The sequence below is a fragment of the Ovis aries genome, chromosome 2, assembly GCF_016772045.2.
Source record: "Ovis aries strain OAR_USU_Benz2616 breed Rambouillet chromosome 2, ARS-UI_Ramb_v3.0, whole genome shotgun sequence".
NCBI lineage: Eukaryota > Metazoa > Chordata > Mammalia > Artiodactyla > Bovidae > Ovis > Ovis aries.
The window spans coordinates 210,041,772-210,069,311 of NC_056055.1; the positions used below are offsets into that span (position 1 = coordinate 210,041,772).

The following is a 27,540-nucleotide window of genomic DNA, read 5'->3' on the forward strand; positions in this document are numbered from 1 at the left end:
AAGTAAACTGTCTTACTGGAATGCTTCTCTGGAGCCTGAGGCCCAGGGAAATCAGTCACACCGATGCTATCTGATACTGTTAAAATTTTTTTATTTTGTTCATTATGCACTTTTTGGTGTTAATTTTTATTTTTAAAGAATATTCCATTAAAATGATGTTTATCTTGGTTACTGAGAGGTGTTTGTGTTTTTTGGTTTTTTTTTTTTTGCATTTCCTTAAGTTTTACACCTCAAATGAGTGCCTTGCTCTCCTCAACCTAGTCAGGGTCCTGATCTGAATCCTTTTTTCTTCACAGAGGATCCATTGTGTGGCCCAATTACGTTGTTTACAGTGACTTCCCCTGGTATTTAACATGATATTAAGCCACCACTAATTCTTCTGTGATTCCTCAGTTATATCTCTATTATGATTGCTTGAAAAGATCAATAACCTCTTATTGGCTTAGAGGTTCAGATTATCTTTCAGATTTACTTGAAAAGCACCTTGTCCTTTCCTGACTTGTTTTAGAACCTACATTTCCTTCCAGCATGTACACAGAAGGCTCCGTGTGCATCAGCTTCATCAGCTTGTAGCTTCTGTCACACACACTGTCCCATCAGGGTCCCTTCCGAATTCTCCTTCACATCACTCCTCATTCTTAATGCCTGTTTCTCTCTGCTTATTTTGTGAGAGTCTCCTCTCTTTGAACTTTACAATATCTTTAAAACACAACCTTTCCTCTTCCTTGCTAAAACCTGTGAAGAAACCCTGACAACATCTCTTACAGCAATTTCTGCCTGAGCTATTTTAGTAATGACAACAATTTGATAAAATTAAAGTCATGAGGGTGGATCTGAGCAGTACTAGGAACAGACTCAAAGTGAAAAAAAATCACTTTCATCAGCTTCAAGTCCACGCTTGAATTCCTTCATTTTTACCTTGCACTACATTCTTTGTGTTCCAGAAGATTTAGGAACTGCCTCACTCTACTTTCTTCCTTTATCCTTTTCCCTTATGTCTTCTTTGTCTTGCTTTCCAAGTTTTTCTGTCTCTCTAAAAACAAAGATTTGCAACCACCGCCAAGACTAATCTTTTAACTATATGGTTCTTAACGATATGGTTCGCATTTGAAGAAGATAGGCTGCTGGTGTCAGGATATTTAGAGTAGGTAGGCAAGAGAACAGAAGACACCTACGACTCAGAAGCAACCACAGACAATACATAAACAACAGTGTCACTGTGTGCCAATAAAACTTCAATTTACGGACACTGGAAGACACACAGATACACACAACACCTACAAGTGAGAAATGCCTATTCCTGGGTCTTCACGTTGCCATTTGAGAGGAATTTCCTAGAGCAGTATTCCCAGCTTCTCTCCCCATCGCTCATCCGGCCCTCCTCACAGACAAGGAAATGAGGTATCTGACCAGGGAGTTTAGAAGAAGGACCTTGGCATGCTCAGTTGGCCTGCAGGGAGCAGTTTTTCTGTGGGCTGTGGCAAGAGGACATGGCCTTAGGGACTCCAGTTGTGACCATGTGAAGAAGTCTCCCTAATTTAAGGCTCCCTTAGATAACACTGCATGTGATCTATGAGCAATGCATGCAAGATCTTGATCGCCATCCGCCTGACCCCTAGAAGCAGAATGAAGAAGTAGGATCTATTAACCCTGGAAAGCCTCAATATGGATGATGGCTCAGACAAACAGCATCCAATGATGGGAGTGGGGAGGAAAGAGGGAGAGAATCAGGAAACCACAGTACGCCTGTGGGCGGGTGAGGATTACTGTCATGCAGGACAGTTGGACTCAAGGGGTAGCCAGGAAATCCCCCACATAACTGGACACCTTTTACTCAGTTAAAATTCCTCATCCAAATGATGGCTGACAAACATCATTTTCTTTGAGGTTTTCATGTACTTTTACATTATAGGACAGAATGTCCTCCCTCATATTTCCTGGGGAAAAAAATGCAGTGATAGATGATATTTAGTACTTTGAGTGCAACTGACATTTTATAACATTTGAATTGTACATAGTCAAGACAGTTTAATCTTGCCTCAAGTTATGGTGTCAAAGTTGCTGACCTGCAAGATGGTGACAGGCTAGCTCGAGGCTGTTAAGATAAATCAGCCGCAGGGCTGTAAACAGAAGTCTGAGCTCTTGTGCTCCTAATGTATTACTTATCCTACCGAGTCTGGATCCTTCCCAGCCCCCAGATCACGTGTGTCTATTATTTTGTCTGGTCTCTAGAAGTCTGGGGGTTGAGAAGAACATCTTTATTGGTAAAGGAAGAAAGAGACCAAGGCTTTCAAACTAAGTCTATCCTCTGTGTCAGTGGTATGGGCCTGGTGATTTAAGGAGGAAGTGGCTTTTAGCAAAGCTTTTGGTTCAGCCACACGTGATTTATTTACATTACTGAAAAAATATGAGACACAATCCTTGGTACAGACCTGGTTAGAATGACTATAGTTAATAATACTGTACTGTATACTTGAAAGTTGCTAAAAGAGTAGATGGTAAAAGTTCTCACCACCAAAAAAAAAGTAACTATGTGAGGTGATGGATATGTTAATTAATCTTACTGTGACAATCATTTCACATTACACACATATATTAAATCATCATCTCGTATACCTTCACATTACACAATGTCAACTGTGAATTATGCCTCAATAAAGCTGGAAATAAATGAATCTGATCTGCACTCTTTTGGAAGCTGACACAAGTCTATATGTCTTTGGTTTTGAAATCCTAGCTCCCGTATCTAAAAATAGCATACACTGCATTTTCAGTTAAAGGTAATATATAAAATTAATTTTGTTGATCATCTTTATAATAGCCGTTTAAAAAAGGACACACTCTATTTAAACCAAGATGTGTGAGTGGTACCTGGGTGAGACAGCAGGGATCACAAAGTCACTGGACGTGTCCATCACCCCTCCACCCTGAGCCAGGGCTCTGGGAGAGCTGTAGCCAGGCTGGGCAGCCCAAGACTGGCCAGTTTCTTATTTGCTTCTGAAGCTGCTTGGTCCCACAGTGACCCAGGAAGACACCACCAGAAATCTCCCTTCCCCTGGCAGATGCAGTCAGCGCTAGACGGCACCTACCAGTAGCGTACCAGAAACGAGGAAACAGGTTGAGCAGGCCATGCCTTTCTCATTCTCTGAAGTGTATGCTCAGTCATGTCTGACTCTTTGAGACCCCATGGACTTAGCCCACCAGGCTCCTCTGACCATGGGATTTCCCAGGCAAGAATACTGGAGCAGGTTGCCATTTCCTACACCAGAGTAACTTCCTGACTCAGGGATCAAAGCAGCGTCTCCTGCGTCTCCTGCATTAGCAGGCAGACTTCACCACTGAGCCACCAGGGAAGCCCACTCACTAAGAGGCAACCACAATATCACTCATCCTCTTTTCATCCAGGCTCCGTTTCTGCGGTAGGAATGGCCCACTCAATATTCTGAGCTGTTGTATGATAATGAATTATCTGGTCTTTCTTCCTTGTTCCTGGCAGGGAGCTTCTAAAACCCTTGGAATTTCCTGAGTGATACAAGTATCTTTATAATTCATGAGCCCCATGGATCACAACTGAGTTAATGCTAGTGAGGTAAGTCCTGGTGCGCCACTAAATAGCTTCAGGTTGGGGTGAGGGGGTGGTTGCCAGAAGGATCAACCACAGAGTTAGAGACCTGGGACAAGGAGTCAGTGTGACCTCTGGAAAAGGGAATGGGAACTAGAGATTGAGTTCAATCACAGTCAGTGATTCGGTCACACACGCTGATATAATGAAGCCCCAATAAGAACTCTGGACACTGAAGCTCTGGGAACATCCTGGCTGATGAACACATTGGTGTGCTGAGAGGGTGATGTGCTCTGACTCCATGGAACGAGGGCAAGGAAACTCTTGTGTTTAGAGTCCTCTCAGACCTTGCTGTCTGAGTCTCTCCATTTGGCTGTTCCTGATTTGTATCCTTCCTTAATAAAAGTGTAATCATAAGTACAGTCATACCCATGGGGTATCGGCTCCAGGATCCCACTATGGATAACAAAATCTGCAGATGCTCAAGTCCCTTAAATAATAGGATATAGTATTTGCATGTCCTATTATAGTACATAATCTATACACAACCTTCCATGTACTTTAAATCATCTCTAGATTACTTATAATCCCTAATGTAAATGCTATGCAAATAGTTGCTGATAACCGGCAAATTCAAGTTTTCCTTTTTGGAACTTTCTGGACGTATTAGATCAGCATGATAGCAGAGGGAATAAAAAAGGTCCTGAGTCAATCTGAGGGGTTGGTTGGAGAAGGTGTTCTTGAGAAAGGGATATCTAAGTAGTGACCCAAACAATGAGTTGGGGGTTAATGGTGAGGGTGGCAATATCCCAGGGAGACGCAACCACACATGGGAGGGCTCTCGGGCGAGTGCAAAGGAAGTGGTTGAAGGCAGTGTGGCTGGAATTCAGTGTAGAGGAGAGTGACAAGAGGGCAAGAGTTGATGGCTAGGAGGTGGGCAGGGGCCATATCACGAGGGAGTAGTTGTAAAGATGCCAGTCTTCACATCAAAGGAAGTGAGAAGCTACTGAAAAATGGTGTAGAAAGGTCTACCAGGGTCAATCTTAATTTTAATAAGATCACACTCACTGCAGTTAAGATTTGGAAAGGTTAGAATGGAAGCAGGGAAGAATTTCTTGGCGGTCCAGAGAATTTGGTGCTTTCACTGCTGAAGGCCCAGGTTTGATCCCTGGTTGGGGAACTAAGATCCCACATGTCACACCTTGAGGCAAAAAAAAAAAAAAAAAGAGAGAGAATGAAAGCAAGAAACCTGGTTAGGAAGCCACTGTAGTCATCTATGGGAAAAATGACCAGGCTAGGAGAAAAGATAGTGAGGTAAAAGCCAGTCTCAAAATTCAAACACTAAATATGCCAAGTATAATACAAAAGCATAACATTAGAGTGTCTCAAAGGAGAAAAAAAGCCAAAATGTGGGTCAAGGACTTGAGCTAATCACTTCCTTCATTTGTATTCACCACAGGGTAGAACCCTAACAGAACATCATTGCAGTTTCCAGGATATAATGAAGATATGAAAAACTACAGATGATCAGCAGATTGATATCTCATAGGTAAGAATGGTCATAGGGAGAAGAAACAATTAAAGGAAATGTACCTATATAACCTAAAGAAAGCTGAAATACGGCTCAATTCATTCACTAAGAACATTCTGTGGGCTAGGTTGGTGGTTTCTCAAACTTTGCATGTGTGTAAACCAACTGGAAAGTTTGTGAAATCTCTAGGCCTGATTGGAGAGACCCTGACTCCAGCAGTTCTTAGGCAAGAATCCAGCCAGGGCTCCCCATATCACGCTCGAGATTTGGATGCAAATGGTGTTCCAACCACAGTTTGAGAGATGCTGGGGTCCTACCCTCAAAAAAGTGAGACACAAGTCACAGGCCCATGAGTCCAACAGTGGAGGTGGGTGGAGTCAAGCAGGAGGAATGGTCCAATTTACCCGCAGGATAAGAGTGGGGTTTGGGGAGAGTAGTCATGAAAGGCTTACAAATAAGTCTCTAGGAGTATAAATGATTGTTCACACCTAGAAGTCTTCAACAAAGCACAATGCAAAACTGTACCCAAAACACTGGCTGTCACCCGTACCCGTGATCACACGGCTTTGCAGGCCTGCTCCCCTTTTTATCAGAAACATGTAAAGGAGTTTCATGTTCTTTGTTTTTTAACTAACAGAATTTAATGAAAACATTTTCTATATTAGAATGTTTCAAAGTATAAAGACCTGTTTATAGCCATATTTTCTAGGGTCCTCAATTTTGGGGACGGTATCAGGCCCTTGTCTGTTGAATGAATGGATGGAAATATTAATGCAAGAAATAAGTTGGCACTACTCTATCATCCAGTTTCCTTATTCAGAGATATATGATAAAATAGCAAGTTTCTCAGTTAAGAATGTTTCTGCTTTTAGGCAGTATAATGGAGTTTAGAAAACCTCTCTAGTAGCTCTTATTCTAAGGACTTCACGAAAGCTTAGTTTTTCAAGGAACTTAGCTAGAAATTAAAAGAACCTACCCCAGTCTGTCCTAAAACCACACCTAGACCAATTTCCCTCCCAGTGAAAGGTCAGTAAATAGAAACTTTTAACTCAACGTAGAGTCCAATAGTATATTAACACTTACTTTAGAAGTTTAGCCGGAAATGAACACACGATGAGAACAATGTTAACCATAAAGGAAGCTACAAAAAGGGACAAGAACTTTCCAGACCAAAGTATTGCAACAAAGACTAGGAGAAATGAACAGCTTTTTTAAAAAAAAGATAGCACAGCTATGGTCTATGAAGTTCAGGAAGGTCTATCAAAAGATCCCTATCTTCTGAAATTCAAAATGATTTTATTCTTCTGAAACATATCAAAGACAACATGTGACTTCTATGATGAGAATACCAGGAATAAATCAAAAAGCAAATTTATATCCTATAAAATCAAACGGCCTACTTATATAAAGTGATCAGATCTCTCTGAATTTTAGGATGTGAAATAGTTCAAAACGCAAATTATATAACATTCTTCTTCTTCCATAGTCACAGTACTATTTCAGTGTGTATTCACATTCTTAATATACATTTAGTTTTATTGAAAATGAATTTCCTGGACCTAGAAACTTAGACTGCAAAAGAGTAATTTATCCAATGACAGATATCAGAAAAAAAAAAAAAATTCCATCTCCTGTCTTCTTAGTCAAGTGATATTTCTAATGGTTTAAATACTGCTACCCAAAGCAAAAAGGTATTGCTTATTAAATGAAGTTTAAATGGAGGACCACATTAATTTAATTTTCTCTAATCTTCTATAGACATTTCAAAGAATCACAGAATGAGAGATGAAAGGGACCATACAGAGCAAAACTGTCCCCTCTAAAATACCCCAGACAGATGGAAGTGTTGGAAAGATACTCAAAGACTTTCAGGTGCTAGAGTTACTTATTCAGTTGGCTTCCGGCTTTCAAGTTCTGTGAGGACATGTAATGGGATTATCTTGCTCACTACGCACCAAGCATACTACATAAAATATAGTAGAAATTCAGTAAATGTTTGCAGAAGGGCTGAATTAATACACCTCTTCATCCCGCAGAGGAGAATCACGTAGCTCAGACAAGTTAGAAGACTGGCCTTGGGGTCAACGTTCCAGACCTTCTGGTCCCATCGGCCAGGGCTCTTGCCACTCTACTCATTTTCACCCATGGCCATCAAACCCTCTTCAATAAGGAAAATCCATGTTACTCTGGGCATTTCTGTTACTTTGAGCCAATGGAACTACACAAAGTAAGCCTATTTTCTCTTTTAAATGGCAGCCTTCAAATAACGTGGAAACAAGACGGGTCCTCCCTATTCTAGGTGACATTTGTATGGCAGGGCTTTTTAGTCCCTTCACTATCCTATCCAGTGTCAGGAGATGTGGTTGTTTGTTCCTCCAAAGCAGCATCCACAACTGAAACTTCCAGGTGCACTCTCTCCTTTCTGGACCTGTTTGTGCTTGCACTTTGTGTAGCCACAACAGCACAAATGCTGGCTTCCCCAGGGGCTCCTCTGTACGACCACGTGAGCTGCTATTAGATTAGGTTTCTCCTCTTTCCATCTTTGCAGCTGATTCTCTGAACCTAAGTAGAGGACTATCTACTGATCCCTACTAAATCTCGTCTGTATGACCACGTGAGCTGCTATTAGATCGAGTTTCTCCTCCTTCCATCTTCACAGCTGACGTTCTGAATATAGGTATAAGATTATCTATTAATCCCTACTAAATCTCACCTCATTTGGTCCATTCCTCTAGCGTGTTTCAGAATCTTGATTGTCACTCAACACATTAGTTGTCCAACCTAGTTTAGATATAACTGCAAATTTGGTATGTAGGCCTATGATATCTTTACCTAGGTGATTATTGTCCTATGTAGGCAAATAATAAAACTAGATAATTCTTACATATAGACAGCATATTAAAAGGCAGAGACATTACTTTGCTGACAAAGGTCCATATAGTAAAAGCTATGGTTTTTCCAGTAGTGATGTATGGATGTAACAGTTGGACCATAAAGAAGGCTGAGTACCAAAGAATTGATGCTTTTGAACTGTGGTGTTGGAAAAGACTCTTGAGAGTCCCTTGGACTGCAAGGAGATCAAACCAGTCCATCCTAAAGGAAATCAACCCTGAATATTCATTGGAAGGACTGCTGCTGAAACTGAAGCTCCACTACTTTGGCCATCTGATGCGAAGAACTGACTCATTAGAAAAGACCCCGATGCTGGGAAAGGTTGAAGGCAGGAGGAGAAGGGGATGACAGAGGATGAGATGGTTGAATGGCATCACTGATGCAGTGGACATGAGTTTGAGCAAGCTCCGGGAGATGGTGAAGGACAGGGAAGCCTGGAGTGCTCCAGTCCACGGGGTTGAAAAGAGTCAGACACGACTGAGTGAGTGAACAACAAAATTCTTATATTGCATTTACTATGTGCCAGGCAATGCAAGAGACCTGGGTTCGATCCCTGGGTTAGGAAGATCCCCTGGAGGAGGGCATGGCAACCCACTGCAGTATTCTTGCCTGGAGAATCCCCATGGACAGAGGAGCCTGGCAGGCTACAGTCCATGGGGTTGCAAAGAGTCAGACATGACTGAGTGACTAATCATAGCATATATCACGTGCCAGGCACTGTTTCAAGCCCTTTTAACCCATTTTATTCTTGCTACAAACCTATGGAGTAGATGTGATTATTTTCTCACCTCTGAAATTTTAAAATGAAGGTACAGAGAGGTTAAGTAATTTACCCAGAGTCACAGAGTGAGTAGCAGATCTAGGAACTTAGCCAGTCTGATTCCAGAGTCCTAGCTCCTAATTACTAAAGTATGCTGCTTCTCACTTTTTTCATGTATCTTTACTGACAACATTCTAGGGTGAAAGGAATTTGTTAGTCAATAATCCTTGGGTAAAGCTGACAGTCATTCACCATTCACAAAACAACATTATTAAAATCTCTGATAACCCAAGTTTCTCCGTCTTGAGGGTTTTTTACCAAATGCTTTTCTGAACACTAAGCATGGATCTGACCTAACTGTCTCGTAATCCCTCACTTTCCTTTGTGCATCCTCCACCAGACTATAATGTCCTGGGGGTCTAGACCACATGTATGCTTCTCTTGTATCTCCTATCGCACCTACTACATAATGGAGCACATAATAGAAATTCAGGTTTTATCTTTGAGAGATGGTAGTAAAAGCTGAGATGATGATCCCCTGAGATTAATTCTCCAGGAAGCAGAAGGACAAAGTTTAAAACGGAGGAGTGAGGAAAGACACTCCTTTAGGACTTTAGCTTTCAAGTTCTCTACAACAGGGTTCTCGGACATGAACACAGCCACAGACGTACGGGCCTCCAAACCACTGGCTTGACCCCCTAGCCTCCCAGTCCCATCCAGCCCCCCATACACTTCAGGAGGGGCGGGAGTTCTAGGTGTTCTGAAGAGCACAGCATACATCATACTCCTACTCCTACATCCCAAGGTACCTGGAAGAGCACATGTGTGGCATACGTGAAAGTGTTAGTCGCTCAGTCGTGTCTGACTCTTTGGGACCCCATGGACTGTAGCCCGCCAGGCTCCTCTGTCCATGGGATTTCTTAGTCAAGAAAACTGGAGTGGGTGGCCATTTCCTTCTCCAGGGGATCCTGCTGATCCAGGGATCGAACCCAAGTCTCCTATACTGCAGGCAGATTCTTTACTGTCTGAGCCACCAGAAAAGCCCCTACATACAAGAGGGGTTTAATAAATGCATGTTGACGTAAATCCTCCACTGAAACTCCACTTACGGATTTTACTATCAGAACGCCTCCATGGTGCTAATCAAGGTTGGGCAAATAAAACTTAGCCCTCCAGCACACACACAAAACGAACTAGAGATTTCTTCTCTGAGAGACAGCCATCAAATACACTCAAAAACAAAATAACTCAGACAATACAAAATGCAACCCCATGGACTATACAATCCATGGAATTCTCTAGGCCAGAATACTGGAGTGTGTAGCTTTTCCCTTCTCCAGGGGATCTTCCCAACCCAGGGATCGAACCCAGGTCTCCCGCATTGCAGGTGGATTCTTTACCATCTGACCCACAGGGAAGCCCAATACAAAGTGAGACGGTAATAATGGACTCAATAGTTCTCATTACTCCAAGCTATTTATGTTTTGAGGGGCACAGCAGAGTCTTCCTTAATTGTTTCTCTCTCTTCCAATTGGCTACCTGCCTATTCTTTAAGTCAAATAAATCTTCACTGTATTACCATTCCTAATAAGTGTGAGACAAATTTGAAAATAGTAGTAAAGAGAGGAATTGGAGCTATCAAGGAAAGTCAATTTCTTTTTTTGTCTCTCATTTCCTTAGGAGGTCTGGCACTTTGGCTACTAGAGATCCCCTAATTTTTCCCATGAGAATCAAAACAGATTTTTGGCCATACTGGAATTTGTTTTTTCAAGAATGTAAGTAGTAAGTTGTATAACTTTCCTACTTGGCACTTAAAAATGTACAGGACTTATTTTACCTAGACTCATGCATAATCAGCTTCCAAATTCAATTTCTCTTTTTCTTAAGAACTGCCATTCTGCATGATTTACTCTGAGGCCAATAAGTAACTAACTGTGCCCAAGTCAGAAATACTGCTTACTTCCAGACTGGCAGCTATTTAATGAATAATTAACCACTCCATACTTTCTATCAGGGATGCTTGTATTACCAGGGTAAAGGTATCTTTTATGTCCAAACGATGCCATAAAACAGGCCTTTGCCAGAAAGACGCCCTCATTTATCACACGAAATGCCATGGGGTATTAACAAGGTCGATACTGTTTGTTTAATATATTTTGCTTTCATAGGGGCTTGAAATGATTTGTTTTTGCAGCTGTAACAGAGTTAAATTTGGGATTTAGCTTCAGCTTAGCTAGCTGAGCATATATAACTAGGGGCTATTAATTATCTGCCTAGAGGCCTCTGGTCATCTTCCCACCATTTACAGCAATCTTGGGGTGCTGAATTACACCACAAGCAGCCATGTTCTATCCTAAAATAATCAATCCTCGCGTCTCAGGAACTGAGAGGAGATTTAAATAATTCAAAATTTTATTTCTTATTCTATAACACCGCCCCCACCGACACACATAAACGTGCACAGATTCTTAAAGTTGAAAGATTAGCTTCAGACATCCGTTCCCACGCACGAGAAACTAAAAAAATAACAAACAACAAAAAAAAAACCCACTTCTCTGAGCTTAAAGCACCAATAATCAGCCCTCTTCCCCTTTTCTGTCTTCTCACACTGCTGTTCTGCCTTAAATGGACCAAAGGGAGAGGAGGAAGTTTGCTCGAAGATAAACTTGTCAAAAGCCTGTACTACAATTCTAATTCCTCACTACCTGTTTGTGAATGTCAGCTGGGAGCAACTGCTCAAAAGCTTTGGGGTAAGGGGAGTGGAAAGCAAAGGGGAGAGAAGGGGAAAGAAGGGGTGGGGCAAAGAGAAACTGGAGTGCAATTCAAACAAAAATGAAATCACACACACACACATACACACACACACTCAGACACACAAAAAGAGGGGAAAAAAGGCTCCCCCCACCTCAGGTCCTAACAACAGACTTCTTTATCAGAGGTTCATTGTCAATCAATTAGCCAAGGCAGCAGGGGTCTGTGAGGTGGGGGCACCGGGGGGAAACAATGGGCGGCCCTGTTGTATTACTGTTTAATCACTTTTGCTAAATAAATAGAGCAGCCCCGAGGTGCTGTCATGTCAAGGGAGTTTATAACAAAAAAAAAAAAACTTCATTTTTCATTGGTCATTCCTTTTTTTCCCTTCAGGACAAGAGAGGGTTATTACTGTAGCCTTAAGTTCCATCTTTGTGTTTCTTGCCTTTGATTTCCACTCGGACCCTGCCACTTTCTGGCACTAATTTGTCAGGCTGAACAAAGAGAGGATTTGTACCTCCTGTAAGGTCTCAATTAGGAATGGCTTCTGCTGTATTATGTGCCATTCAGAGAGGACACAATGCCGGTAATTACAGGAATTTGCACTAAATGGCTGAAGAATTCACAGCAAAACTCCCCCCCCCCACCCCCACCCCTTGGGCTTACCCCTCCCAAGGTCTAGGGGGGTAGAGAAAAGGAAAGCAAAAAGCTCTTAATGCCAGAGAGATGTAATCACCAACAGCAGTCCTAAGAGGTTAGACAGCAACCCAAGGAGTAAAGCCATAAAAACTGACAGTGCGAAATGGTGGGGGGGTCTCCTCAGATCACTGTTTCTCTTGCTGTTTCTTCTGTTAACATTTTCAATTTCGGTTCACAATCGAGAACACTGCCCCACAGTGGGCCATCCGATTGCAAACTGAACTGAACTGAAGACGCTTCGAGACGTGAGCGTTGCCATCTCTTGCCACATCTATAAACAAGGCTCTGGGCTCTTTTATCATAACACTCAACTGCTATGTTTCTTGATTGTTGGGAAATTACAGGAAAAATATCTGTATATATTACTGCCAGGAAACCAAGTATCTGTTGAGGGGAAATAGGTATGTACACGTTTTCTAATTCCTGAAGAAAACTGTGCTTCTGCTTTATAATCAAATTTATACAGCATTTTGTGAATGACCTCATTTAGAACCACTTACCGGTACATACCCATAAATATTTTAATAAGCCGCACAGTCATTTGTTTTAGCATTAATATTTTAACACTAAAGATGCCCTACTGCCAAACATAATTTTGAATCCCAACCAGTGACTTCATTAAAGAAGCATTCCTTACTTTCTGCTAAAGTGCTTCTGTAAAGTTGTACTAAAGCACTAGCAAATTAATTGTTCCTAAATACCACTTTCCTCATGTGCTCCTTTGCCCAGGAACCTTCTGGGACTTCAGGGTCAAACATGAAGTTCAACCTTATCAAACTGCCCTTTTTTGTTGGTCAGAAAAGACACAATGTTTGCAGTTTCATAGACTTCCACTTGGCACCACTCTGACAGCTCCCAAATCTGACCTGTGGGCCTCGCTTCCCCAGTTTACCATTTGGCATTGGTGATGAATCCGGTTAACGTTGGTTTCCCTAGGAGACTGCAAGTTCCCTGAGGGCAGGGACCACTGACTCCTCCAGGTACATCTGAGGTTCAGGCATGTGGTCAGAAACTGGGCACACAATAAATGGCGGAATGAATGGAAGAATTTAATTTTCAAAGGCATGTTCTCAGAAAGAAGGAAGAGCATGTGTAAGGGCCTTGGATCCATGAATGAGCAAGAATAGGTTACAGACTAGCAGGAAGACCACTGTAGCTGGGTTTCCTAGCATCCATGGAGCTGGAGAGGGAGCCATGTAACAAACCACACATAATCAAACATAACTATAAAAAGTTCAAGCACACGTTAAGAAATAAACAGTTATGTGCAAGCATGTATTTTCAAAACCGTAACCTCAGGCATTTGGGGATGGTCAGGGTCCATTTTCTCTGTTGGGGCTCTCTAAGTTTCTAAAAAGGATATAGAAAATTCTTCACCTACAGAAAGTATTCAGTGAAATGAGGCCAACTGCACTATTTTGTAGATTTAAAAGCCAACATCTGTGGCTCCCCCGAATAGCAACCAAATGACATCGTGATGAAGACCTGCTCAGTGCAATCTTTCACTGTTAATTCATTAGGAATATTTAAAGGAGGAGGGACCAAGTGGACATAAGTCCTTGTAGTCTAAAGAAGCTCACTTAAACAGTGAAATACTGTGAATTAGCTTCTCCCCAAAATGATAAAGAAAGCCAAGATTCAACTAAAAACAGTTTATTGGACTTTTTGACAGCTTGGAAGGTAAACATGCCTTGCAACCAGCTCTCTCACTGAACGCATGTTTTTATGAAGATGAAAAGCTAGGGGACACAAGGACTAAACGCACAAACAGCTGGTTTAGGTTAACTGTGTTTGTGAGAAACGTAGATCAATTTTTCAAGTTCCATCTGCTCTAATAATCTTTGATATAAGGAACAGCCTCCTAAGTAACTTAAAACAACATTCAGAGGTTTGCTTACTAAGTTTGGGCCTTTTTCTTTTGAGACTCTGCCCTCTACAGGAGATGGAGTATGCCTATCTGAGATAGGAAACCAGTATTCTGGGCACAGGTATTTAGGAAAATGGAAAGCCACGCATAACCCACGTGTACCACAGAGCAACTGAGCATAGCTGTTTCTGATGGAAGAGGGGACGTGAAATGAAATTAAACATTTTACTTGAGAATTCAGCCACACTGCACAAATTAGGACTGACTTCTCCCCACACCAAATGAGAAAGCTACTTGTGCCCCATTAGTACACCAAACCAAAAGCAAGAAGGTAAAAGTCGAGCAGAGCAAAGGACTCTCAGACTACCTTACCCTGTCTCCGGGGTACCTATTACCACCATCCACAGCCTATTCTCCAGACGGCCAATCAGTGGGCTCCCGATTCACACAGCAAAGGGTGGCATCCTAAAACACGGGCCCTAAAGCAGGTGCTCTGGGGCTTTCCAGGTGGCACTAGTGGTAAAGAACCCGCCTGCCAAGGCAGGACACATAAGAGACTCGGGCTTGATCCCTGAGTTGGGAAGATCCCCTGAAGGAGGGCACAGCAACCCACCCCAGTATTCTTGCCTGGAGAATCCCATGGACAGAGAAGCCTGGCTACAATCCATACGGTCGCAAAGAATCAGACATGACTAAAGCAACCTAGCAGGCACACACAAAGAAGCTGCTCCAGGTCCTATCCCAGCCCATCACGTGATCCTTTCCGTACTCTTTTTCACTTAGCTTCCTTCTCCCTGTCCCTTCCACTCACCTTTCTATGCCTTTTTCCTGTTCTCCTTTCTCCAACTGCCAGATGTGGTATACCTGCTGAACGGTACCCTCTGCCTGTATTTCTCCTTCCTCTAGGTATCAGAGATGCTGCTCGGGTAGCACAAGGTGTATGCAGGGCACACTCCATCAGGAAGCAAACTCAGGACAGGAAGGTGAAGTAGAAGGCCACAAAGGGATCATTTTGTGTAACACCTGAGGCTTTTCTTCCCTCTTTTACTAGGAAGTTCCCGATCCATACTCCGGTCTCCACCTTGAAAATGAAGCTGAGCTGTTCTCCCCGATTCCAATAACACAGCAGATTTGTTGCCCTCCTCAGCAGTCTAAAGCCACAGGAGTGTGCCCCAATTCCAGCGCATCCAGAGGGCAAGCACTCATAAATTATTATTGACTGGCTGAACTCTGAAATACAATATATGCACTAGTATATGAAGACACTGCAATGTCAATAGTTTCTAAAAACCATGCTAAAACCAGCATCTCCTTATTTCAAAAACCTTTTCCAAATGTAGCTGGCTGACTTAGTACAAGGTCACACAAGCTTGCAGACGTGTGCACCTCGCCTACTGTGGCTTCTTTACCGGCTCGGAGTTGCGGGTCTCTCTCAGCCCACCCTGCAAGTGTCTGCTCCCAAGCTCCTGAGGCCCTCCAGACAAAGCACAGATGATTCACTTAATCCCTGCTTTGAGTAAATTATTTTTCAACAGCAGAGGCAACCATCATAACTAAGCTAAGTTCAAAGGTTCACTGTGCCACCACTATTTGGCTTTTCTGAATGCAGGAAGGGGCATGAAACTGAAAATCTGTTCTTGACTGGTGGTAGGTTTCTTGTTCATTTTTAAACAATGTACTTAAACCTGATACACCTGAATCGAAATTTTCCAAATCAGGCTTCCAGTTAAAGCTACCTCCATGGTAAATTTCTTGTGACAAATTGCATGGTGTTTAGTCAAAGGAAAAGGCTTGCCAGGTGGCACAGCTGGTAAAGAACCCACGTGCAAATGCAGGAAACACAAGAGACATGGGTTTGATCCATTGGTAAGATCCCCTGGAGTAGGAAACGGCAACCCACTCCAGTATTCTTGCCTAGAAAATCCCATGGACAGAGGAGCTTGGCAGGCTATGGTCCACGGAGTCACAAAGAGTCGGACATGTCTGAGCACACAAGCATGTACAGTGAAAGGGAAATAATTTGATTTTGCTCATAGGAGATATACAGACTTGGTTTAGTGAGGGATGTGTGCTTTCTGGTTTACTGTTTGCGGGAAGGTGAGAGGAATGGTGAGTAGGGGAGAGAAGCAATAATAGGGTTTTAAGGACTTCCAGATGACTGGGCCTTGGCCTCCACCTTGGGTCTCACCCTCCACAGCAGTTCTGGCAGCCCCAGGAGTCCCGAGGATGAGGGTCCAGCCCATCGTGACTCAGAGGTCACCTGCTGCTTCATCATCACCCTGCACTTGGCCACCTCCAGGTTCTCTGTCAAAGCTGACTTTCTGGAGTCTTCCTTAACAGAATCTGACAAGGTCATGATCAATGACAGTTACTGACTATGGATGCTTTCCTTACCTAAGGAATGCCAGCAGTCAGCTCTGGGCATAGATGTCTCTTAGGAGACAGTCTGTGACATCTACATTCCCAGTGACCTTGATTTAAGAAGGCAGAGGAAATGGAATCACAGCAGACTCAGGAAGTCTACATTCTAGCCTGCTTATGCTGCAGCCGAGTCATTTTGATTCAGTGGGTAGATCACAGCTGCTTCTACTTACTTCATCAGCATGGCATGAAGATGGATAGATGGTTTAATATAGCAAACTCCTTAAAGGAGGGGATTCCCTGGTGGCTCAGATGGTAAAGAATCTGCCTGCAACATGGGAGAGCCGGGTTCGATCCCTGGTTGGGAAGATTCCCTGGAGAACGGAATGGCTACTCATTCCAGTATTCTAGCCTGAGAAATCCTATGGACAGAGGAGCCTGGTGGGCTACAGTCCATGGGATCACAAAGAGTTGGACACGACTAAGTGAGATTCAAGAGGTATCAGGAACTGGCTTCTCAAAGGGATTTTTCAAGTGAATTGCATTTGCAGGATTTAGGATTTTGTTCTTGAATGAGTTTTAGGCTGAAATGTTGTTTCATACCTGCACATTTGAAACTCTGAGCAGTGAGCCCTCGTTCCAGAGACAAAGTCGTCAGGATACTAAGGAAGCTAGTGGTCACTGACTGGCGTTTGCTCTTCCTGAGTTCGTGCCCACCCATCTGATCCCTAGGTTTGGTCCTCAGCGTGACCTGCAGGTTCTGTTCTGAACTCCTTGCCGCGTTGGCAGCTGTTTTCAGTGCCTCCATCCACTCCTGAGCCCTCTGCCGCGTCTCAGCACGGAGGCGGAGGACGTCTTGGGGGAAAATGACTTGAAAGCAAGAATCACAGTCGTCCAGGTGGTCCAGTTGGACGGCCAGACACACGTCCACGTTGTAGCTCAGCAGGGGGTCCTCGTCCAGCTTGCCCGGCGGAAAGGCCATCAGGCAGGTCCTGCTCAGCACAAATGTAAATGCTTTCCAGTTGTTCTGCATGGTCAGCCTGTACAGCGTCCCAGATTTGAGAATGTTTTGATACTGTTTGGGGCTATCCAGCACAGGGGATGGCATGAGCAGCTCACGGGATTTCTTCTGTAAACAATGATTCTGTGGACAGTCAATGTGATGGCCAAGCCCTGGGGAGTCGGCCAGCTCTCCCGGCCGGCCCATGTAGGTTGGTGCAGCAGCGTGCACGCCTTCCCAGAGCTTCTGCCCCCAGTCCAAAGCCTCCCACGGCGACTCTGCCTTTAGCTGCAGTTGAGTGTTGTCATACAGGACGGTGTCCACCAGCCTGGCCTCAAGGTTTCCCAGAACGGATATGCTCTGGAAGTGGGACAGCTGGTACGTGGCATAGAGGTTCTGATTTCCACTGCTGTCGAGGCTGTAGAAGTATAAGCTGTAGGGGGAGAGCTCGGCGTAACAGCTTTGCCAGTAACTGTCATGGTCCTTCCGAATCTCCAGGTAACCCTTCTTCAGGATGTTCGGGAATGCTGGCTTGTGTTCTAGAAAGCAAGGAAAAGAAAAAAAGAAGTAACATATTAATCCATGAACATGAATGAACTGAGTGAGATGACAAGGCGGGTGCCAGAAAACAAACAGATCAGCCTAACCTGCTGGCTCAAACCAAACACAATATTAAACAGAGGTAGTAAAAATTCCAAGAGAGTGTCTAATCAACAAGATGTAATTGAGGGAAACCCTCATATCTGAAGAACTTACCTAGGGTGGAATCCTGACTGCAAAAGTTAACTACTGGGCGGCTGGGGGTCCGCTGTCAATCAGACAGGCAGAAGCCTGTTCAGAAAACAGAAACACTGGAATGACTGGGATTATGCTCTGCGGGCCCATGAAACAACCGCTTTTTGCCAGAATTTCTTGTTTTCTAGGTAACGTTCTTTTGTTCTTGGTTAGTCACTCAGTCATGTCTGACTCTTTTCGACCTCTATGGACTGTAGCCCACCAGGCTCTCTCCTCTGTCCATGGGATTTCTACAGCAAGAATACTGGAGTGGGTTGCCATTTCCTTCTCCACAGGATCTTCCCGACCCAGGGACTGAACCCGTGTCTCCTGCATTGGCAGGCAGATACTTTACCACTGTGCCACCAGGGAAGCCCAGTGTTCTACAAAGCACCAAATATGAGAAAGAATGCTCCTCCTGCCACTTGACCTAACTCCCTGACAATACTCATCTTTCTTTAGGTTGGCAGAGACAGGAAGGGCCAGTGCAAAGAACAGAGCATGATGCGTGCTACTCACAAACTCCTGATTCTCAGACACTCCCATCAGTCTTCAAGGCCAGGCCAGGGGCCTTCTGGCTCATAACCAGTTCTCCAGACATGACTCAACTAGCTTACTTCTTAGGTGTCTGCTTGGATAGCTGTTCTCTCCCCTCTCTGAACCTGCTTACGCTATTCGCTTCGCTTGCAATGCCCCTTTCGCCACTTCTACCGGCTACCATACACTTACCCATCACTCAAGGATCCTCTCTTCTAGAAGGAGTCTGCCCTGACTCCCCCAACCCCACCCCCTAGTCTGCCTACACACACCCCTGGGTTAGAATCAGGGATCCTTACTATATATTCTCTTCTAATGGGCTCTTCTCAGGCTGTATTATAATAATTTATTTAAATATCTGAACAAACAAAATAAATGTTGATGCTTTTAAAGAAGCGTGTCTTCCCTACTGGACTATCAGCTCCACAGAGGACAGGGGCGAGGTCTGTCCTGTCATCCTTATGTCACGGTGCACAGAGCAATGTCTAGTACATAGTGGGTACTTAGTAAAAGTCAGAATAGAAATAAAGCTTCTAGAACATAAAGCTTCTAGCATAATGCCCAGCATATAGTAGGTCTAACTCCCTTCCCTTCTCTTCCCCTCTTCCCCACAAGTTCAACTGGTCATGCCATCTTTAATTAATGATTAGCTGCCACAGATACAGAGGTCATACTTTAATAAAAGGGGACTGTCACTTGGGAGGTGTCCTGATACTTTCATTGGGCGTGAAAATGAGGTAGCTCTCCTCCCTAGCCAAGTTTTTCATTTCTGAGATGTTTCTCAACCTTTTTGCTGACACATCGGAGACAGTCATAAACTGAGTCACTCCCTAAAGAAGACAAATCACATTCCCAAAGGGGTAGGATTTCTGATCTTGGATGGAGGAGAAAAAAAGAGTAACACAGATCTAGATCTTAAAATAGCAAACCAAAAGAGAAAAGGAGAGAAATGCGGCGGAGAAAAGCTAATTTCACCTACTTTACATCTCCAGTCCTGACATTCATTAGTATTTCTGTGCTAATTCAAAAGCCATTAATTTCTTGCAACCCGCACTAATCCCTTTGTAGAGAGAGATAATGGAAGACTATTCTCAGGTTATCTTTCTTTTCCGATGATGCAAGAAGAGAGGCAGTGCTGTTAGACACACTGCTGTGGCCTCCTCCCTCTCATTTCCATCAGGCGCCGATGACAGGTCAACCTTTCCCATAACAAGACCCATAACCACGCTTCCATCCCCATCCCTTCTGAGGCCCAACAGCTCAGCTACACATTCCTGAGCAAAAGAAAAGCCATCTCTCTTGCTTTTAGCTAGGAAATTTCCTCTCCTTTTCTCTCCTCCCAAGAGCTTTTTACAACAGCTACCACAAATTAGAAATTCTAACTTTAACTGGACCTAAACCAGAAGCACACCTCGCTCCTTTCTGATTGTATAAGCGTGCTCAGTCATTCAGTCGTGTCTGACTCTTTGCAACCTCATGAACTGTAGCCCTCCAGGCTCCTCTGTCCATGGGATTCTCCAGGCAAGAATACTGGAGCGGGTTGCCATTTTCTCCTCCAGGGGATTTTCCTGACCCAGGGATTGAACCCACGTCTCTTACACTGGCAGGCGGGTTCTTTACCACTGAGCCACCTAGGAAGCCTTGATAAGCTAGGAGAACAGATGCCAGATTGGGTGGACTGAATGGAAGTCTAGTAGGGAGTCTCAAAAGTTCCCCTACCTTCTTGCTGCAGAATAAGGTAAAGAATGCATAGTGTTTCAATATTTCCTTCCTACCTCAGCTCAGCCCTCTCTAAATAGGTATGTTTAACTGAGAAAGAGAAGAGGGGGGTTAATCATAGGATATGACCCATTCTTATAGACTGCAGTTTGTAGTGTAATTTCTTGAAAAAGAAGAGAACAGATGTGATTAAAAAAAAAAAAAACTATTCTCAGAGTGTATTCCTTTCTGGAGGGCCTGTTTATATCAAACCTTATTGGTATGTTGTGTGCAAAGTATGAATTATCGTTGACTGTAGAGGGCTGGAGAACTACCATTTCTCTTTAATCCCTTGCTGTTACTTTCTGCTGAATCTAAAGTTTATCTTGAATATTTTTGCTATTGACAAATCAGAAGTTATACACTTAATCTAAGCTTCCATTAATTTACCATAGGTCAATTTTTATTTCCCCAGACCATATCATTTCATCACCTACATTTTTCTAAAGTATCCCATTTCACAAATGAACCCTATTATCTCTGTCTTAACTAATATCATAAATGATTCAGGTAGAACCTCTGACAAAGATTATCACCATTTCCCCAATGAAAACAGAAAGGCAATCAAAATGAATCACTGTATCTATAAATTTCATACTGAAACTACAAGAGACTAGTTCTCTCGTGAAAAAGAGCAAGAAACAAGACAAAAACATAAACAAAAAGAACCTGAGAATTCTGTTTCCCCACTGCTTTCCACTGTGGCCAGTTATGAAGACGTGGCTCAGTTCCTCCTCAACAAAGATCCCTTTTCGCTCCCCTTGTCCCATACGACTCAGAGCAGTAGCTTAAGGATAAAAATTGCCACTGACTAAAGAGGAAAAGGGGATTTCCTTATGCACCTGATTCACTTCTGTACTGCCAAACCACCAAAGAGTTCCTCTTTTGCCATTATTTCCTCTCTCTGTTCTCAAAAAAAAAAAAGTTTCCATTCTCATAGCCACCATCTTAATCAAGATTTTAAATGGGCTCCCATTGTGAGTCCTCCTCCCCACCCGCCATGTCCCACTCAGTTACCAGGGAAACCTTTCTGGGCGGCTTATAACCTTTCTCATGCCTCCTCATCAGCCTAAAACCCTGCATAAGTTTCCTAGTCCTACATGATAAAGTTCAAACTCCTTAGGTTGACCATAACACATTTTCCTATGGACCCAACCCTCAGTCTAAAAAAATCACCAAGCTTCCACACTATTGGTAGGAATGCAAACTGGTACAGCCACTATGGAGAACAGTGTGGAGATTCCTTAAAAACTGGAAACAGAACTGCCATACGACCCAGCAATCCCACAGCTGGGCATACACACCGAGCACACCAGAATTGAAAGAGACACGTGTACCCCAGTGTTCATTACAGCGCTGTTTACAATAGCCAGGACATGGAAGCAACCTAGGTGTCCATCAGCAGATGAATGGATAATAAAGTTGTGGTACATATACAAAATGGAATATTATTCAGCCATTAAAAAGAATGCATTTGAATCAGTTTTAACGAGGTAGATGAAACTGGAGCCTATTACACAGAGTGAAGTAAGTCAGAAAGAAAAACACCAATACAGTATATTAAAGCGTATATATGGAATTTAGAACGATGGTAACGACTACCCTATATGCAAGACAGCAAAAGAGACACAGATATGAAGAACAGACTTTTGGACTCTGTGGGAGAAGGTGAGGGTGGGATGATTTGAGAGATTAGCACTGTAATATGTATATTACCATATGTGAAATAGAGTCCAAGTTCAATGCATGAAACAGGGCACTCAAAGCTGGTGCACTGGGACAACCTAGAAGGGTGGGATGGGGAAGGAGGTGGGAGGAGGGTTCTGGATGGGGACACATGTACACCCATGCCTGACTCATTTCGACGTATAGCAAAAACCACCACAATACTATAAAGTAATTAGCTTCCAATTAAAATTAATTCATTTTTAAAAATCACCAAGTTTCTGCTACTGTCTCCTCTCCAACTCATGCTTTGTGTGTGTGTGTTTGCTGGAATATTTTTGAAAGCAAATTGCAGACATTTCATCATTACTAATGTCAACACTTCAGGCTATACCTCCAATCTAACAGATAAGAACTTTACAACATATATCAGACCATTTTCATGCCCCAAACATTAATAATTCCTTACCTAATACCCAGTCTGTATCTCATTTTCCCAGATTATCTCAAAAAATTTCTTTATATAGATGATTTGTTCGATTTAGGTTTACACATTGATTTGGTTGACAGGTCTTTATGTTGTTCAGTTGCTCAGTCATGTCTTGATTCTTTTTTCCCACATAGACTGCAGCACAACAGGTTTCCCTGTCCTTCACCATCTCCCAGAGCTTGTTCAAACTCATGTCCGTTGAATCGGTGATGTCAACCAACCATCTCATCCTCTGTTGTCGCCTTCTCTTCCTGCCTTCAATCTTTCCCAGCATCCGTAAAAGTGAAACTGAAAGTCACTGAGTCATGTCCAACTACTTGCGACTCCATGGACTATACAGTATAGTATACTGTATACTGTATAGTCCATGGAATTCTCCAGGCCAGAATACTGGAGTGGGTAGCCTTTCCCTTCTCCACAGGATCTTCCCAACCCAGGGACTGCACCCAGGTCTCCTCCACTGCAGGCAGATTCTTTACCAGCTGAGCCACAAGGGAAGCCGAAGAATACTGGAGTGGGTAGCCTATCCCTTTTTCAGTGGATCTTTCCGACCCAGGAATCGAACCGTGATCTCCTGCATTACAGGCAGATTCTTTACCAACTGAGCTATCAAGGAAGCCCCTCCCAACATCAGGGTCTTTTCCAATGAGTCGACTCTTTGTATCAGGTGGCCAAAGTATGGGAGCTTCAGCCTCAGGATCAGTCCCTCCAATGAATATTCAGGGTTGATTTCCTTTAAGATTGACTGGTATGATCTCCTTGCTGTCCAAGAGACTCTCAAGAGTCTTCTCCAACACCATAGTTTAAAAGCATCAATTCTTTGGAGCAAAGCTTTCTTTATGGTCCAACTCTCATATCCATACATGACTACTGGAAAAACCATAGCTCTGACTATATGTAACTTTGTAGCAAAGTAATGTCTCTGCTTTTTAATATGCTGTCTAGGTTTGTCATAGCTTTTCTTTCAAGGAGCAAGTGTCTTTTAATTTCATGGCTGCAGGTGCCATCTGCAGTGATTTTGGAGACCAAGAAAATAAAGTCTATCACTGTTTCCATTGTTTCCCCATCTATTTGCCATGAAGTGATGGGACCAGAAGCCATGATCTTCATTTTTTGAATGTTGAGTTTTAAGTCAGCTTTTTCACTCTCCTCTTTCACCTTCATCAAGAGGCTCTTTAGTTTCTCTTCGCTTTCTGCCATAAGGGTGGTGTCATCTGCATATCTGAGGTTATTGATATTTCTCCCAGCAATCTTGATTCCAGCTTGTGCTTCATCCAGGCTGGCATTTTGCATGATGTACTCTGTATAGAAGTTAAATAAGCAGGGTGACAATATACAGCCTTGACATACTCTTTTCCAGTTTTGAACCAGTCCATTGTTCCATGCCTGGTTCTAACTCTTGCTTCTTGACCTGCATACACGTTTCTCAGGAGGCAGGTAAGGTGGTGTGGTATCCTCATCTTTCTAAGAATTTTCCACAGCTTGTTTGTGATCCATACAGTTGTGATAGGTCTTTTAAGTTTCTTTAAATCTGTAACAATTCCCTCTTTCTCGCTGTCATGGCATATATTTTGGGCTTCTCTAGTGGCTCAGAAGTAAAGAATCTTCCTGCCAATGCAGGAGATGCAGGTTCAATCACTGGGTCAGGAAGATCCCCCAGAGGAGGAAATGGCAACCTACTCCAGTATTCTTGCCTGGGAAATCCCATGGACAGAGGAGCCTGGCAGGCTACAGTCCATGGGGTCACAAGAGTCGGACACAACTTAGCAACTGAACAGCAACAATTTATTGAAGAAATTAGTTCCTTTGTCCTGTAGAATTTCGCACAGCCTGGATTTGGCTGAATGTATCCTCAGGGTATTGTTCAAATGCTCCTGTTTCCTAGGTTTACTGTCAACTGCTATATAGATCTCAAGGTCCAGGTAGGTGCTCTTCTTTTTTTGTGAGAATATGCTACAGGTGATTGTCCTTGTACGGATGTGGAGATTGATTAGGAGGGTCAGAGGATATTAGTCTGATCCCTCTGTTATGAATTTCTCCAGGGGCCTTCCACACGCCATAGCCACTCTCCTCCACTACCCACACTCCAGACAGGGGACTTGCAGTGACTTTTACTACTGGCCCCTCCCAACCATGGATTCTCTCTCACTGTACACCCCCGCCTAGATTTCCTTGAATCTCTTCTTGTCCAAGTTTTCCTCATATGTAAGGGCTACTATAAAATCTCACTTCTTCCCGAGGCCTTTCCTTATCCCCTCTAGTTGAACACAGCTGTCCTCCCCTGAAGCCACAAGGCTCAATGGCTATACCACCTTGGTGACTCATATTTCAGATACTATTTCACACTCATCAAATATGTATTAAATTATGTAATATTCCAAGAAAATCAATAAGAAAGGTAAAAAAAGTTTCTGCCTCCACATTCCAGCACTCATAATCCTTCTGCCCAGACTGTAGAGTATCTGATATTAAGCTTTTAGACATTATATATATATGTAATAATAATATAAATAATAGTGAGACTTATTCACATATATTACCATATGTAATTAAACAAAATGTGCTTCCATTTTGGTCACTTTATGCAATTTTGTTTTTAAAAACCATGTTTTTTTTAAAAATGCATGTCTCAGATCACAGTTAATGAAACATTTAGGTAAACATTTAGTTTACCAAGAAAGTCTGAATGGCCTGAGTCAAGACAAGGAATGAAGTCCTAAGAATAGGACTCCCAAAGATCAGGCAGTAGTTCAGAATGAAAGACAAAGAGCAACACTGTAATGTTTTCAAAGAACTCAAAAGCCTTTGTGCTGACAATATTCCAAACCAAAATTATCTGGGCAAATTTAAAGGAAACATTTAAGTTCATATAACAAGACTAATAAATGTGAAAAGAGGGCCCCACCCTCACATCCTAATAAGCACCCCACAAAGCCCCCTCCTAATTCCATCACTTCTGGGGCCAGAAGTTTAACGTATGAATTTTGGAGGATGCAAATATTCAGACCAGAGCACTGGTCAAACATAAATTCATGTTCAACTTCTTTTATTGCTTTAATCCAGACAATTCATTCTTTTATTCATTTCATGGATCTCAAACACAATCCCAGAACAAATTTTCCACACCTTCTTTAGTCTTTCAAACTCCAAATTCTACCATCTCTTTCTATGTACACCAGAGGGAGGGCCTTTATATATATTTTACTTGGCTTCACTTCAACATTACACTAACCAATGTACTATACAAGTGTAAGACCACAGGTGGTTAAGCCAACTGGCCGAAGTTTATATCGTAATTCTGTCCTAAATGTCTGGGTAACCCTGGACAAATGGCGTAACCCAAGTCTCAGTTTTATCATCTTTATAATGGGGCTATAATAGCACCTGTGCTTCCCAGGTGGTGCTAGTGGTAAAGAATCCGCCTGCTAAAGAATCCTCCTGCAGGAGACGTAAGAGATGTGGGTGCGATCCCTGGGTCAGGAACATCCCCTGAGACAGGGCATGGCAACCCACTCCCAATACCCTTGCCTGGAGAATCCCATGGTGGGCTGGGATGGGCTATAATGTCTGGTGGGCTACAATCCATAGGGTTGCAAAGAGTCAGACATGACTGAAGCGACTTAGCATGCATGCATAATAGTACCTACCTCATTGTATTATTATGAAGAAGAGACCAGTAATTCTCAGAATGACTCCTGACACATCTTTTTAAGAATTCAATCGATTTGTTTCCTACTTCAGCTTCTGGTCTCAAAAGAAGACCAGGAAAAGCGAGCCCTTCCACCTCCACTCTGAAGGTGGAATCTCCCTTTCTTCAGAATCTCTTCGTCTATTACATCTGAAAATTACCCCTCTACGGATCTCTTCTCCTCTTGTCTTCTAATATCCCGAAGTGTATTGTGTCTATTCTATTCCAAAGTACTTACTTGCACCTGCATCTCCTACGCCTCAATCTGTCTCCTTCCTCCAGATTCTAGATGCTTCCAATGTCTCTGCTTTCTGTCCTGCACAGTCTGGCCTCTGACTACTGCTCTGACCTCACCTCGCACCATCTCACATTTCTTCTCTAACTCCAGCCAAAAGCCTCCTGTGTTTTTTGAACGAGCTGAGTGCTTTCTGGCCTTGAGGACTCTGGAGCTGCTGTGTCCTCTCTCTGGAATACCTCCCCCCAGCTCCACTGACGTCTTCATCTCCTCAGCTTTTCACCTCAAAGGTGCCATCCTCAGTGAGGCCACTGCCTCTCAGCACCTCAGCTAAAGGGCCCCTCTCAGTCTCTTATCTTACGACCTTCTTTTATTTCTTTCAAAGAACCGCTGCTCCTTGAAGACAAGGACCTGGATGTCCCTCTCACCCCCATATTAGCCGCACTGGCTCCATAAGCACTTGTTGGATGCACGCACAAAGGACTCTGCTGGGATCTGTGGGAATGCCAAATGAGTCAGACAGATCCTATCAAGAGCTCACAGCCCAAGGACAGCCGTTCCTTCTCTTTCACAAAAGAGAAAAGTCACTTTCTTTTATGGAGCCAGTGCTGGGAAAAGTCACTTTCTCTTTTCACTTTCACTTTTCACCAAAGAGAAAAGTCCCACTTTCTCTTTTGCCACAGTCATCCTAATTTGAGTCCCATCACTTCACATCATGATGACTGGCAGAGTTTTCTCATTTCCACCCCATCTACCAATCCTTCCATACTCTTAGGGCCTGAGCGGACCCAGTAAATAGCATCTCTCTTCTTCACCCAAGTTGCAAACCAACTGAGATTGATAGAGGGTAGTCAGACTCATAGCAATCTGAACATGAGCCAGCTGGAGGTTACAGGTTAGGGGTGTAGCCATGAACAGAATCCCAGAATTACACAGATGGTGGCTCAGTGGTTAAAGCGTCTGCCTGCAA

General features: G+C 43.1%; 1 protein-coding gene across 6 annotated transcripts in view; it reads right to left on the bottom strand.

Annotated features, from left to right (window-relative positions):
• PLEKHM3 (pleckstrin homology domain containing M3) overlaps positions 1-27,540 on the bottom strand; it is a 214,158-nt gene that overhangs the window by 146,965 nt on the left and 39,653 nt on the right. For all 6 annotated transcript variants that reach the window (XM_042244111.2, XM_004004870.5, XM_042244110.1 and 3 more), the window contains one exon: positions 17,027-17,962. In XM_042244111.2, the coding sequence (XP_042100045.1) occupies positions 17,027-17,962 (936 nt within the window). The remainder of the gene's footprint in view (positions 1-17,026; positions 17,963-27,540) is intronic.